The sequence below is a fragment of the Vipera berus genome, assembly GCF_964194415.1.
Source record: "Vipera berus genome assembly, chromosome: 3".
NCBI classification, from domain to species: Eukaryota; Metazoa; Chordata; class Lepidosauria; order Squamata; family Viperidae; genus Vipera; species Vipera berus.
Genome location: NC_138204.1, coordinates 1,963,787 through 1,978,438, shown reverse-complemented (window position 1 = coordinate 1,978,438; position 14,652 = coordinate 1,963,787). Strand labels below are relative to the sequence as shown.

The 14,652-nt window shown below is 44.9% G+C and overlaps 1 protein-coding gene across 1 annotated transcript in view; it reads left to right on the top strand.

Annotated features, from left to right (window-relative positions):
- The window catches only part of EFCAB8 (EF-hand calcium binding domain 8), a 65,280-nt gene that overhangs the window by 12,863 nt on the left and 37,765 nt on the right, over nucleotides 1-14,652 (top strand). Inside the window, exons 10-14 of the mRNA XM_081323882.1 lie at nucleotides 2,549-2,616; nucleotides 3,793-3,941; nucleotides 4,560-4,697; nucleotides 5,557-5,652; nucleotides 9,568-9,795. Of these exons, the coding sequence (XP_081180008.1) occupies nucleotides 2,549-2,616; nucleotides 3,793-3,941; nucleotides 4,560-4,697; nucleotides 5,557-5,652; nucleotides 9,568-9,795 (679 nt within the window). The remainder of the gene's footprint in view (nucleotides 1-2,548; nucleotides 2,617-3,792; nucleotides 3,942-4,559; nucleotides 4,698-5,556; nucleotides 5,653-9,567; nucleotides 9,796-14,652) is intronic.

The window sequence follows — 14,652 nt, the reverse complement described above, 5'->3', positions numbered from 1 at the left end:
CTGGGCTCCAGAGAAGGGGGCAAGGAGCGGGGAGAGGGGATTTTAAAATCCAGCTGGGTCTTATTGACGGAGACTTCAAATCCAGAAACATTTCTAGACTGAGCTATGGGGTGGGTGGGGTTTCAGATAAATTGCCCTCAAGTAACTAGTCCCTATGTCCTGTAGAACTTTATAGGAAGCCATCAGCACTGTGAATTGTACTCAGAAATAAACTGGCCAGCAGTGCAGCTAGCAAAGGAGAGCTGTGAGAGGGATCCTGGAGTCCTAGTGGACGATCACTTGACCATGAGCCAGCTGTGTGCAGCAGCAGCCAAAAAAGCCAACACAGTGCTAGGCTGCATCAACAAAGGGATAGAATCAAGATCACGTGAAGTGTTAATACCACTTTACAAGGCCTTGGTGAGGCCACACTTGGAATGCTGCATCCAGTTTTGGTCACCACGATGTAAAAAAGATGCTAAGACTCTAGAAAGAGTGCAGAGAAGAGCAACAAAGATGATTAAGGGACTGGAGGCTAAAAACATACAAGGAACAGTTGCTGGAATTGGGTATGTGTAGTTTAATGAAGAGAAGGACGAGGGGGGACAGGATAGCAGTGTTCTGATATCTCAGGGGCTGCCCCAAAGAAGAGGGAGTCAAGCTATTCTCCAAAGCCCCTGAAGGCAGAAGCAATGGATGGAAACTCATCAAGGAGAGAAGCAACCTGGAACTAAGGAGAAATTTTTTTGATAGTTACAACAATTAATCAATGGAACAGCTTGCCTCCAGAAATTGTGGCTGCTCCATCACTGGCAGTTTTTAAGAAGAGACTGGACAGCCATTTGTCTGAAATGCTATAGGGTCTCCTGCTTGAGCAGGGGGTTGCACTAGATGACCTCCAAGGTCCCTTCCAACTCTGTTATTCTGCATTCTTCCACTCCACTCATCAGCACCACAACGAGCCATTTCCTGAACTGACTATGCTTGGCTGAGTTTGCAGATGTCAGGGTAATTTAAATCCTTCATCCTGCAATTTCATGCATTTTTAAAAGATCTGAAATTTGGTTTCGGAAAGGCACCCTCCAGGTCTTTGGCTGGAAGGGGTGGGCAGTAATCGACACCCCAGAGAGCAGAGCTTTTTCCACCTCCATTGCCAAGTTTTAACACAGGGGTCTTCCAACTTGGCCCTTTTATGACTTGTGGACTTCAACTCCTAGAATTCCTCAGCCAAGCACTCTGGCTGGGGAATTCTGGGAGTTGAAGTCCGCAAGTCATAGAAGGGCCAAGTTGGAAGACCCCCGTTTTAACATTTGGATTAAAAGTTGATTTTACCAATTGTCAAGAATCCCACGTTGCAATTTGAGAGATTGGGCAGCAGGTGGCAGTGTTGCTTATTATATAATTAGAAGATAGAATAACAGAGTAATATTATTATAGAGTGATGGAGAACTATAATTACTATAATAATTATAATAAGAATAGAAAATGGTAAGAGAACACCTATCCGACCTTGACGAATATAAATCACTGGGACCCGACAGATTACATCCCAGAGTTCTGAAGGAGCTGGCAGATGTACTAAGATGAACTAAGGAGAAACTTCCTGACAGTGAGAACGATTAAGCAGTGGAACAACCTGCCTCTAGAGGTGGTGAATGCTCCAACACTGGAAATTTTTAAGAAGAGACTGGACAGCCATTTGTCTGAAAGGGTATAGGGTTTCCTGCCTGAGCAGGGAGTTGGACTAGATGACCTCCAAGGTCCCTTCCAACATTATTATTATTATTATTATTATTATTATTATTATTATTATTATTATTATTATTATTATTATTATTATTATTATTATTATTACTACTACTACTACTACTACTACTACTACTACTTGTCAGGACCCACCCCAAACCACGTCTTAGGAAGACAAAACTCTTGGAACCAAATCTAGTCCAAAAAGAATCTTTACTATGACATGCTTGGTTGTAGGAATACAAGACAGGACTTAATATTGTTCCACGAACTAAACCCTTATAAAGAGTTCCCGGTTCAACCCCCCTTAACCCCATTTGGTCAGTCCCCCATCATTTACCTGGTATCATCCCTCTCGTGGGAAAAAGGAACTTAGGACCTTTCATGTTTATTGCTCCCTTCCGTGACACAAGCCAGATGCTAGCCCCCCCCTTTTGTTTCCCCAGTTCAAAAGGCTTCTCTTTTCCTTTGAAATGCCTAATACCGGCTCAATACACATCCGTTCCCTCCTCTTTGGGAGATGGCAGAATCCATGGAATAATGTTTGAAACATACATTTATGAATATGATATAAATGGATTCTGACACTACTATTTTATCTCAAAACCGTTGCACCACATCTTTCATAAATCCCGGAGCACCGGGGAAGTACGTGAGGATTGGGAAAGAGCTGATGTGGTCCCCATCTTCAAGAAAGGAAAAAGGAAAAAGGACCCATTTATTTGCACACAAATAAATACCAGGGTGGTTTATGAGAAGTCAACATGCTAAAATGCAGCTAAAGGAATTAAGCTAAACCGAGATTTCTTTCTGTTTGCTCCAGGTCAGCTTTGATTGTTCTGAGGAAGGGGATCTTGTGCTTTGACTACTCTCCAGAAATGAATATTGTGGGTAGGTGTTCCTCAGCCCCCTCATTTGAAAGAGCTTTGCTCATCTGATGCCTTCCCCGATGGATGCATTTTGGGGGCAATCAATCAATCCCCTAAAGATGATTAGGGCTCTGGAGGTTGAAGCATACAAAGAACGGTTGCTGGAATTGGGTCTGTCTAGTTTAACGAAGAGAAGGACGAGGGGGGACAGGATAGCAGTCTTCCAATATCTCAGGGGCTGCCCCAAAGAAGAGGGAGTCAAGCTCTTCTCCAAAGCCCCTGAAGGCCGGACAAGAAGCAACGGATGGAAACTGAACAAAGAGAGAAGCAACCTAGAACTAAGGAGAAACTTCCTGACAGTGAGAAAGATTAACCGGTGGAACCACCTGCCTCCAGAAGTGGCGGGTGCTCCAACACTGGAGGTCTTGAAGAAGACAGCCCTTTGTCCAGAATGGTGTAGATTACGGGTATTTATTTATTTATTTAATTGTATTTATATACCGCCCTATTCCCTGAGGACTCAGGGCGGTTTACAGGGAATTAAAAATCCAAAATACAAAAATTAAGAACCAAATTAAAAAAAAAAAAATTAAATTAACCCTGTAGTCAGTTAAAAAAGAACCCCAAATTAAAAATTCCTCCTCAGTCTGGGCCCGAGAGCTCGAAGAGCCAGGTCTTCAGGCCCCGGCGGAATGATCGGAGGTCGGGGGCAGTCCTCAGCTCCACCGGCAGCTGGTTCCAGAGGGCAGGCGCTCCCACAGAGAAGGCCCTATCCCTGGGTGTCACCCGCCGGCAATCTCTCACCGGCGGAACCCTGAGCAGACCCTCCCTGTGGGAGCGCACTGGGCGAAGGGCGTTTGATGCCGGCAGCAGGTGTTCCCTCAAATAACCCGGACCCAGGCCATGTATCCAAACTTGGGAACTTTAAGACTTGTGGATTTCAATTTCCAGCTGGCTGGGGGATTCTGGGAGTTGAAGTCCACAAGTCTTAAAGTTCCAAGGTTGGACACCCCTGGTATAGAATCTTGAGCTGAAGGTTGGACTAGAAGACCTCCAAGGTCCCTTCCAACTCTGTTCTTCTGTGGAGCTGGCCAAGGCTTCTGGAAGTGACCGTCAGGTCCTGTGGGCGTCCTTCATCGCTCAGCCTGGCAGAAGGACAGAGGTTTTACACAATGATTTTTCTTCCCCCTCCCGACAGTGACCGGGGGCTACGATCCCCTGATCCGAATCTGGAACCCGTACGTCACCAACAGTCCCATCACTCAGCTGAAGGGCCACTTGACAGCTGTCACTCACATCATGATCAACAGGCAGAAGAAAACCATTGTCAGCATCTCAAAGGACAAGGTGAGGCAGAGAAGGTTGTAGGCAGTCCTCGCCTTACGGCCGCAATTAGGGGATGCTCCTTGTCGCTTTTTCTGCCTCAAAGAGCTAAATTCAAATCTGGGGCTTCTCCGCAAAAAGTCCTTGACTTACAGCCACAATTGAGCTCAAAATACCGCCGCTAAGCGAGATGGTTGTTAAGTGGGTTTTGCCCCATTTCACCACGGCCTTTCCCGCCACAGTTCTGAGGCGAATCCCTGCAGTTGTTCAGTTGGTCACACGGTCGTTAAGTGAGTCCGACTTCCACCCATTGACTTTGCTCGTCAGAAGGTGGCAAAGCGGGATCATGTGACCTGCAGGAACATTGCAACCGTCATAAGTACGAGTCAGTTGCCGAGCATCTTGAATTTGGATGGCGTGATGATGAAGATGCTGCAACGGTTTGTAAGTGTGAAAGGTGGTCCTGAGTTGCTTTTCCTGGTGCCGTTGTAACTTTGAACAGTCACTGTCGTAAGTCGAGGACTAGCTGTACTGGATGCTTGGCTGGCTGCCACCAGGTGCGATCCTGGCTTGATCCCAAAGACGTGGAACCACCTGGGATCCTGACCTTTTAGCTCTTGACTTCTCTTCTGACCCCTGCAGAATATTCGGGTCTGGGATCTACTGGATCACTTCTGCCTGCAGTCGATCCACGGCCGGAACGTCCCGCTGGGCAACTGCCCCATCTCCTCCGTCTACTACCACCAGCACCAGAATATCTTGATCTGTGCCACTTACAAGGTGGGGGCTGGATGGATGGGGAGTTGGGAAAGGAAAGGAGGGCCTCACTGAGGGGTCAGGAAGAAGACCCCCCCCCACCCAAGGCTCTGAGGGAAGGAAGCCCCTTGTCTGTGACAGGAGAGCCCACCCCCCTTTCCTTCCAGCACTGATGGCCTTAGCCGGTTGGGTCATGAAAGGTCTGCAAGGAAATCCACCAGCTCAGAGACCCCCAAGGACCCCACAGCCCTTCCCCTCTTCCTACCTCCTCTTCCTCCTCCTCCTCCTCTCCGCAAACCCCCCTCCCTTCTAGCACTGATGAGGTTCCCTAGTTGGGTCATGAAATGTCTCAAGAAAACATCCAAGCTCAGAGAGCACCAAGGACCCCACAGTCCTTTTCTTCTTCCTCCTCCTCCTCCTCCTTGTCCTCCTCCTCCCCATCCCCCTCCTCCTCCTCCTTCTCCTCCTCCTCCTCCTCCTCTTGCTCCTCCTGCTCCTCCTGCTCCTCCTCCTCTCCGCAAACCCCCTCCCTTCCAGCACTGATGCTGTTCCCTAGTTGGGTCATGAAACATCTCAAGAAAACATCCAAGCTCAGAGAGCACCAAGGACCCCGCAGTCGTCGTCCTCCTCCTCCTCCTCCTCTCCACAAACCCCCCTCCCTTCTAGCACTGATGTTGTTCCCTAGTTGGGTCATGAAACGTCTGCAAGCAAACCACCCAGCTCAGAAAGCATCAAGCACCCCACAGAATCAGAAAAGAATACAGAATCATAGGGTTGGACGGGACCTTGGAGGTCTTCTAGTCCAGCCCCCTGACTCGATTGGGTCTCGCTGTCTCGTCTTTGGGCTTGCTTCAGCCTGACACCGGCTCCCCTTTTCCTGCAGATTGGGTTATTCTTTGGCGCTGAATTCACCGAGGCAGAACTGAAGACTCAGGAGCCTCTGCTCTGTTGCGCACTCTACAACAAGATCTTCAAGCAGGTGACAAATTGTGGTGGAGGTGTGAAATCCCTGGGGGGGGGGGAATGTGGAACTGACAGCAACCGTTTAAGGGGAACTACGAGGTCCTTCTGCAAGCCGGACACTTGTTGGGTATGTGTGTGCATCCCCCTTGAGTCTCCAGATGTTCAGTTTGGGGCCACCTCGATCCCCTTAAAAAATCTGTAACATCTGGACTGCTTTTTTTAGGCAACGGAGATTTTGAAATGTGGTGTTAAAGAACTGGAAGAGATATTGTAAAGGTGTTGTCCCCCCCCCCCAAAAAAAAGGCAGCTGGACTTTCTTGGGTTTTTTGGCCTTTGAAAATGTTTCGCTTCTCATCCGAGAAGCTTCTTCAGAACAGAAGAAGCTTCTTGGATGAAAAGTGAAACGTTTTCAAAATTAAAATGTGGAGACTCTAGAGCAGGGATCTTCCAACTTGGCCCTTTTATGACTGGTGGACTTCAACTCCCAGAATTCCTCAGCCGGCGTGAGGGAACGATGACCCTTTTATGACTAGGCCTGGCTGAGGAATTCTGGGAGTTGAAGTCCACGGGTCATAAAATAGGGCCAGGTTTGAAGACCCCTGCTCTAGAAAGACTGCAGGGAAGATGTCTACAGAGACTCTCAATCCTCCGGGTCATAGTTATCCCAAAGCTGCTTTTTCTCAGGAGGCAACTGGACTTTCTTATTTTTTTTATTGGAAGCCGTTTCGCTCCTCAGCCCAGAAGCTTCTTCACTTCCACCTGAATGGCGGGGAACGGAAGGATTTATATTCTTTCTTTCTTTGTTTTTTAATTAAACTTTTTATTTATTTTCTAATGTTACAATTGTATCTTTGAAAAAGAACGGCGGCTGAGTTACAATGATTCAATTCCATACAAATATTATTATTAGGGAAAGGCGATCAAGATATATATATATATCAATATATATATATATATCAATATATCAATATATCTCAATATATCTCAATATATCTCAGTCTCTCTCTCTCTCTCTCTCTCTCTCTCTCTCTCTATATATATATATATATATATATATATATATATATATATATATATATATATATATATATATATATATATATATATATATGGACCTTTGGTCATTCGGGTTTTTCCCCGCGTAGAAATGAAGGTGTAGGCGCGACGTTTCGACGGAATCCCATCCGTCATCCTCAGGCTGGTGGCTTCTGCTTCCTTCTTCTGGGAGAAGCATGTGGTAGTGGCTGTTTGTTCCTCTTTTTTAAACTGCCAGAGGGGGTGTGTTCTGCGCGCCTACACCTTCATTTCTACGCGGGAAAAAACCCGAATGACCAAAGGTCCACATACAGACACCCGCGAAAACCTCAGAAAACAAATATATATATATATATATATATATATGGACCAGCCTGATGATGATGGATGGGATTCTGTCGAAACATCGCTCCTACACCTTTAGTTCTATGCGGGGGAAAAACCCGAATAACCAAAGATCCACATACGAACACCCGCGAAAAACTCAGAACACACACACACACACACACACACACACACACACACACACACACACACATATATATATATATATATATATATATATATATATATATATATATATATATTGATGAAAGATAAAAAAATATGTTTTGATGTAGTGGTAAGAATGGAAACTAAAGGTTGAAATGTGTTCTGTACCAGCCTGCTACCGGCCTTGCAGAAAGGCAACCCCTGTACAAACGGCAGAGGCTGGAATACGTCTGCCAAATTTATTACACAAACAAACAACAAAACATGAAACAAGATACCGGAGCTTTGATCCTCTATCGGAGCGGTTGCTTTCAGCAAACCAGCCCTCCCCCAAACACTCCCTTTATAAGAGTTCAGGGCGTGGCCTCTCTTTGCCTCCTTCCGAGAAGTCCCACAGCCTTTCTCTGCTTGCTCCTACTTGACTGCCTCCTGCGTCGGGCGTCCTTGAACAGGGCCAGCTGTGGGTCATCTTCATCCACACTGTCGGGCTCACACAGCTGGGTCTCCACCAAGTAAGAGGGGCCTGGCTGGGGGCTCTGCAGAGCCTCCAAGCCATCATCAGCAAGTTCTTCTTCAACACCCCCCTCCTCCCCCTCATCTGAGTCATCCGAGTCATCCGACCCAACTGCCGAACCCACAGGCTGACCCTGAATCACAACAAAATGGAAGAAATTTTGATTACCGAATTTAAGATATTTGGAAATTATGCAAAAATAAGAATATTATATTGAAGTATTAATTTGTTAATTTAGAATTGATATAGATAAGAGATGTATCCTGAACATCAGATGTGGTAGGCAATTGTGACAAAGGGAATTGGGGCCATTTAAAACTTGGAAATGATTACTAATAAATGTTAAACTTAAATATTAATGGAAAATTAAAACTGGGGAATTTCACTAGGTTATTGATGGTCTAAAAGATGGAATGTTAAAACAACTAAGATATATATAAACTAAAAGTTATTGATAAATGTAAGAAAGCTATGTTGTATCTGATTGATAGAATAAGGATTATACTAAGAAGGGACAATACATATTAAGGGAATTAGAGAGGAATATTGGCTGAATAGAATGCCTCCTTAAGTAACACCAGCTGCCTGCAATCAGTGCAGGTTCGCATCCCACCAGGCTCAAGGTTGACTCAGCCTTCCATCCTTCCGAGGTAGGTAAAATGAGGACCCAGATTGTTGGGGGCAATTAAGCTGACTTTGTAATAATGCCGCTTGGGGGTGGTGGTGTGAAAGCCCTAATAAGCAGGCATATACATAGAATGAAGGCTACTGCTAAGCTTGTAAGCCGCCCTGAGTCTTCGGAGAAGGGCGGGATATAAATGGAATTAAAATAAATAAATAAAAATAAATCTGCTCGTTAGTACTCTTCCTGAGAATTGTTGAGGCCACTTGGATACAGGATAAACAAATAACGACTCTCAGAAAGAGTACTAATGACCAGGTGACTACAAAGAATATAAATTTATATTTGTCTAGGGCAGACATGGTTTCATGTGGCCCGCGAGGCCATCCTGGAAACAGTGAGGGAACGGCCCCCAATGCCTTGGCCCTGGCCCAGAGACCCTCCTCCTGCCAGAGACCCTCAGATCTGTCCCACTCCTGCCCAGGACCCCATAGGCACCCTTGATGCGAAAGAGGTAGAGCTGGCCACGCCCACCCAGTAGGCCATACGCACTCTAGCCACGCCCACCCAGTAGGCCACGCCCACCCTGGCCATACCCACCCGGCCCCCTGAGGGCAACCGCAATGCTGATGCGGCCCTCAGTGAAATTGAGTTTGACACCCCTGGTCTAGGGCTATCAATGCAACATCTGCAAATGAAAAAACACCACCCAGAGAGTCACCAGGGACACACGGATGATCACACACTTAAGAACCGCTGGCAAGGAAGTCTCAGATTTTTCTTGTGGACTTTGCCAAGGGTGCAGGTGGTCCCTACAGTGGTGTGTAGGTTGTGGGGGGGGGGCGCTTGACAAAACCAGTATTGTGACACAAGCCTCACCCCTTTTCTGTGTGTGTGTTGTGAGGCTTTGCTGGCGAGGAAGCTTCCAATTCCTCTTGTGGAATTTGCAAGTGCAGAGAAGAGCAGCAAAGATGATGAGGGGAGGAGTGGAGGCTAAAACATAGAAGGCACATAGGAACAACGGTGGCAGGAATTGGATTTTTTTTAAAAAAATATTATTATTGTTACTGTAATAATAGTTTTATCAGTTTGTCAAAATATGAAATACAAAGAGAAATTCAAAAAAGTAATAGAAGACTAGAAGAAGTGGGAGGGAAGAGAAGAAGAGAAGAACAGCATTGGAAGGGACCCGGGAGGTGGTCTAGTCCAACCCCGACCGATCAAGGACCGGTGGAGCCAGCTGACTCTGGGAAACTTCCCTCCCACAGGCAGTCAGTGGCTACTACAGTGGGATGGTCACCGTTTGGGATGTCATGACAGGACAGAAGATTATGGAGTTCTCCACCACCTCGGACCAGGCCTTGGAGATGACCGCCATGATCTTCGACCCACCCGAACGGCGACTCATCACTGCGCTGAAAAACGGCTTGATCAAATTGTGGAACTTCAACAACGGGGCTTGCCTGATGGAGATCCCCTTTGAGGAGAAGACCGAGGTGGGTGGAAGGCGCCAGGCTGGCCTAACCCGGTTTGATCATTTTGATCCGGTTTCTCATGCTGCAAAGAGAAGTAGGGATTGCGTAGCTCCACATCCTCCTTCGGTGCAGTTTGCTCTCCGGATGCGATGGGTGTACAATTCCCATCGTCCCCAGACCACGCTCTCTGGTAACTAGGGGTACTGTTTCCCTCCCCCCCCGCCCCCCCAAAACCTGGAGAGATTGAGAAAAACTCATCGGTCGTAAGTTGAGGACTAGCTTTTATTTATGGCTCACTCTTGATTGCCTCTCTTAATAATAAGAATAATAAAGTTGGAAGGGACCTTGGAGGTCATCTAGTCCAACCCCCTGCTCAGGCAGGAAACCCAATACCATTTCAGGCAAATGGCTGTCCAGTCTCTTCTTAAAAACCTCCAGTGTTGGAGCATTCACCGCTTCTGGAGGCAGGTTGCTCCACTGGTTAATTGTTCTAACTGTCAGGAAGTTTCTCCTTAGTTCCGGGTTGCTTCTTCCAGGCTTATCTTGCAAACTTCTCAAGCGCCACAAACTCACCATGCAGGCAGTCCTCAACTTACGACTGTTCACTTAGTGACACATTTAAAAAGGGGCTTGTGACCGCTTTTCACACTTAACGACCATTACAGCATCCCCGCGGTAATGGAATCAAAATTCAGAGGCTTGGTCACTGACTGGGATTTATGACGGGGGCTGTGTGTCCTGGGGGTGTGTGTCACGTGATCCCCTTTTACGAACTTCTGATGAGCAAAGTCAACTGGGGGGGGGAGCTAGATTTGCTTAACAACCATGTGATTCGCTTATCGGCTGCAGCGATTCATTTAACAACGGTGGGCCGAAAGGTCGCAAAATGGGGCAAAATTCACTTCACCATCTTGTGGAGCAACAGAAACCTGGGGCTTAGCTGCAGTCGTAAGACGAGGACTTCCAGTAATCCCTTTTATATTTTATATATTTTGATTAATTATCCTTAATTGCTTACTTCAGTTAGTTTACATTTTAATTACTTTGTTATACAGACTTTTATATTTCTCCTGAGGAAAACTCCACTTCTGTCAAACACCCTTTGACACGGCCAGTTTTGCTTCGTTTAACAAACATGCCTCCCTCGCAACAAGAGCGTGTCCTCCCCACTTCAGGTAGTCCTCGGCTTACAATGCTTCACTTAGTGACTGAAGTTACACCAGTGCTGAAATAAATGACCTATGTCCGTTTTTCACGCTTACGACCGTTGCAGTGTCCCCACGCTCACATGATCAAAATTCAGATGCTTGGCAGCTGACTCGTATTTATGACAGTCACAGTGTCCTGGGGTCATGTGATCCCCTTTGGCGAACCTCTGATGAGCAAAGTCAATGGGGAAAGCCAGCTTCACTTAACGACCGTGTTCCCAACTTAACAACTGCAGTGATTCGCTTAACAACAGAGGCAAAAATGGTCCCTAAAATGGAGCAAAACTCACTCTAGAAATGTTTCACTTAGCGGCAGGAATTTTGGGCTCATCCTAAAATTGCTCCTTCCATTGGGTTGATCTGCTCTTGTTTTGCACCATTTGTGTGCAACTTGGAAGTGTTTATTCCATCATCCTGACAAAGCAAGTGACCTCGATATATATATATATATATATATATATATATATATATATATATATATATATATATATATATATATATATATATATATATATATATATATATATATATATATATATGTATATATATGTATGTATATGTATGTATATATATGTATATATATGTATATATATATATATATGTATATATATGTATATATATATGTATATATATATGTATATATATGTATATATATGTATATATATATGTATATATATGTATATATATATATATATATATATATATATATATATATATATATATATGTTTTCGTAGATTCTCGCGGGTGTCTGTATGTGTAGATCTAGAGTCTCGGGTTTCTTCCCGCGTTCCTTTCATCTTCAGAAAGTTGTGGCGACATTTCGATGAAATCCCATCCGTCATCATCAGGCCGGAGTGTTTCTCCTGCTGCTACCAGGAGCAATGCGTGGTCTGGCTGTTCCTTTCCTTCCAACTGCCGCTGGGGCTGTGTTCTGACTGGGAGGAGGCGTGGCTGCTTTCTGATGGGGTGGGGGTGTCCTCTGGCTGGGTGGAGGCGTGGTTGTCTTCTGATTGAGTGGAGGCGTGGCTGTCTTCTGATTGGGTGGATGCGTGGCTGTCCCCTGATTGGTTGGAGGCGTGGCCGTCTTCCGACTGGGTGGGGTGTGTTCCGAATGGGTGGGGTTCTTTGTTGTGTTGTAATATCCTGAGTGTTGTGATTTGGTGTCCTGAGGAGTGGGCTGTGTAGTGGCCTTCAGAGCTTTGGTTTGGCTCCGAGTTCGAGGACCTGCTATGTATCTCTGGTATGGGTCAGTCAGGTTCGTGTGTGCGTTCTTCTGCTTGGGTGATGGCCCTTTTGCTTGACTTGTTCTGTCTTCTGTGTGGGAGAGTTTTTGTTCTGGGTGTGGATGAGTCTTGCTGGGGCTGGTGGCATTTGGGGTTGTTTGTTGGTTTTTTAAATCCTTATTTGCTGAAATTCGTTTCTCTATCAATGCTGGTTTCCAAATGGCATGTAGGCGGGAGGTGTCGTCTCGCTTGTTCATACTGTCTGGGTGTTTTTCTATTTCAATGGCTTCTCTGATTATTCTGCTATTGAGATGTTCTATTTTGGCGATTGTTTTTGTACCTTCAAAATTGATGTTGTGTCCCGTAGTGTTTATGTGTTGTACTAGTGAAGATGTGTGATCTTTCTTCTGTACTAAGTTCTTATGTTCTTCTACACGTACCTCTATTCTTCTGTTAGTCTGTCCGATGTATGTTGCTGGACAGGAAGCGCATGGGATTTGGTATATGCCCTGGTTTTCCAGTTCTATTTTGTCTTTGGGATTTCTCAGGATGGTTGATATCTTTCTGTCAGTGTTAAATGCGGTTTTGATGTTATGTTTGCGTAGTACTTTACTGATTCTGTCGGTTGTTCCTTTTATGTAGGGCAAGATGGCTCGTCCGTTGTTCTGTTCTTCTTCTTGGATGTTTTTCTGTTTCGGAGTCCCCTGCTGAATCATGTTGGTGATTTTGTTTTTTTGGAACTTGTTTGCTGTCAATATGTCTGTCAGGGTGTGTAGTTCTGTTTGTATATGTGTTTCATCTGCAAGGCGTCTGGTTCTTGTTATTAGTGTTTTGGCTACTGAATTTATTTGTGCTGGGTGATGATGTGATTGCGCATTGAGGTAACGGTTGGTGTGTGTTTTCTTTCGGTAGACTGTGTGTCCTAGGGTGCCGTTTTGTTTTTTGTATATAAGTACATCCAGGAAAGGTAACTGGTTGTTTGTTTCAATCTCCATGGTGAATTTTATTTTGGGATGTAGGCTGTTCAGGTGTGTTAGGAAGTTTTCTAGCTCTTTTTTTCCGTGGGGCCAGATCACGAAGGTGTCATCCACATATCTGAGCCACAGTTTTGGTTTGTTTGTAGTCTTTTCCAGAGCGTTAGTTTCAAATTCTTCCATGAAAAGGTTGGCGATAACTGGTGATAGAGGGGATCCCATTGGTGCGCCTTCTATTTGTTTGTATCTCTGGCCTCTGTGTATGAAGTATGTGTTTGATAAGCAGTGTTCTGCTAGTTCTATAATATGGTTTGGTGGTTGGTATTTGCTTCTTATTGTTGATAGAGCTTCTTGGACTGGCACCTGGGTGAATAGTGATACCACATCGAAGCTGACTAGCAAGTCTTTTTGGTCTATCTGTAGATTTTTCACTAATTCTATAAAGTGGTATGAGTTTTGGACATATGAAGCTGCCATTTCTGCATGAGGTTGTAATTGTTTTGCTAGGTATTTAGCTAAGTTTTGTAGTGGTGAGCCTATAGAACTTACTATGGGTCTTAGTGGGATTCCATCTTTGTGTATTTTGGGGAGGCCATATAGTTTTGGGCATCTGGATGACTTCTCCCTAGGAATGATTGTTTGTTGGGTTTCTTGGCTTATAGAAGTTGATTTTATCTTTTTCTTGGTGGTCTTTTCTAGATAGGTTGTGGGATCTGTATCTATAGGTTTGTATGTAGTTTCTTTGAGTAAGTTGGACAGTTTCTCTTCATAGTCTGATGTGTCCATTACCACTGTAGCATTGCCTTTATCTGCTGGTAGTATGATTATGCTGTTGTCTTTTCTTAGGTTTTGCAATGCTACTTGTTCTTCTTTTGTTAGGTTGCTTTTGGGTGGTTTGCTTGTGCATAGGATGTGGGTGACTTCATGTCTGACTTGGTCTGCTTCGTCTGCATTGAGTTTAGTTAAGCTGGTTTCAACTCCACATATGATGGTTTCTGATGATGACGGATGGGATTTCGTCGAAACGTCGCCACAACTTTCTGAAGATGAAAGGAACGCGGGAAGAAACCCGAGACTCTAGATCTACACATACAGACACCCGCGAGAATCTACGAAAACAAATATCATACCTCTACGGGGAGGACATCTACCAACTAACCAGGACTTACGAAAAGTCAGAAGTACGAAGAGCAAGAATACTAAGTGACATACCTTTCCTATGCCAATGTCGAGACCAAAATATAAGACCAAATTGTTTCAAATTGAAATTCCACATCAATACCACTTCAACCAAACGCATTCTAAGAAGAACAGAAATGGCATTACTAAGAAATGAACTCCACAATAAAAGATTTCAATTAGACCAAACAAACAAGGACCTACTAACATTACATCTCAAACTCAGCAACACTATTCACCCGATACTATGGGACAAAGTGAAACAATTGGCGGTTTGGAGAGCAGAAACAGAA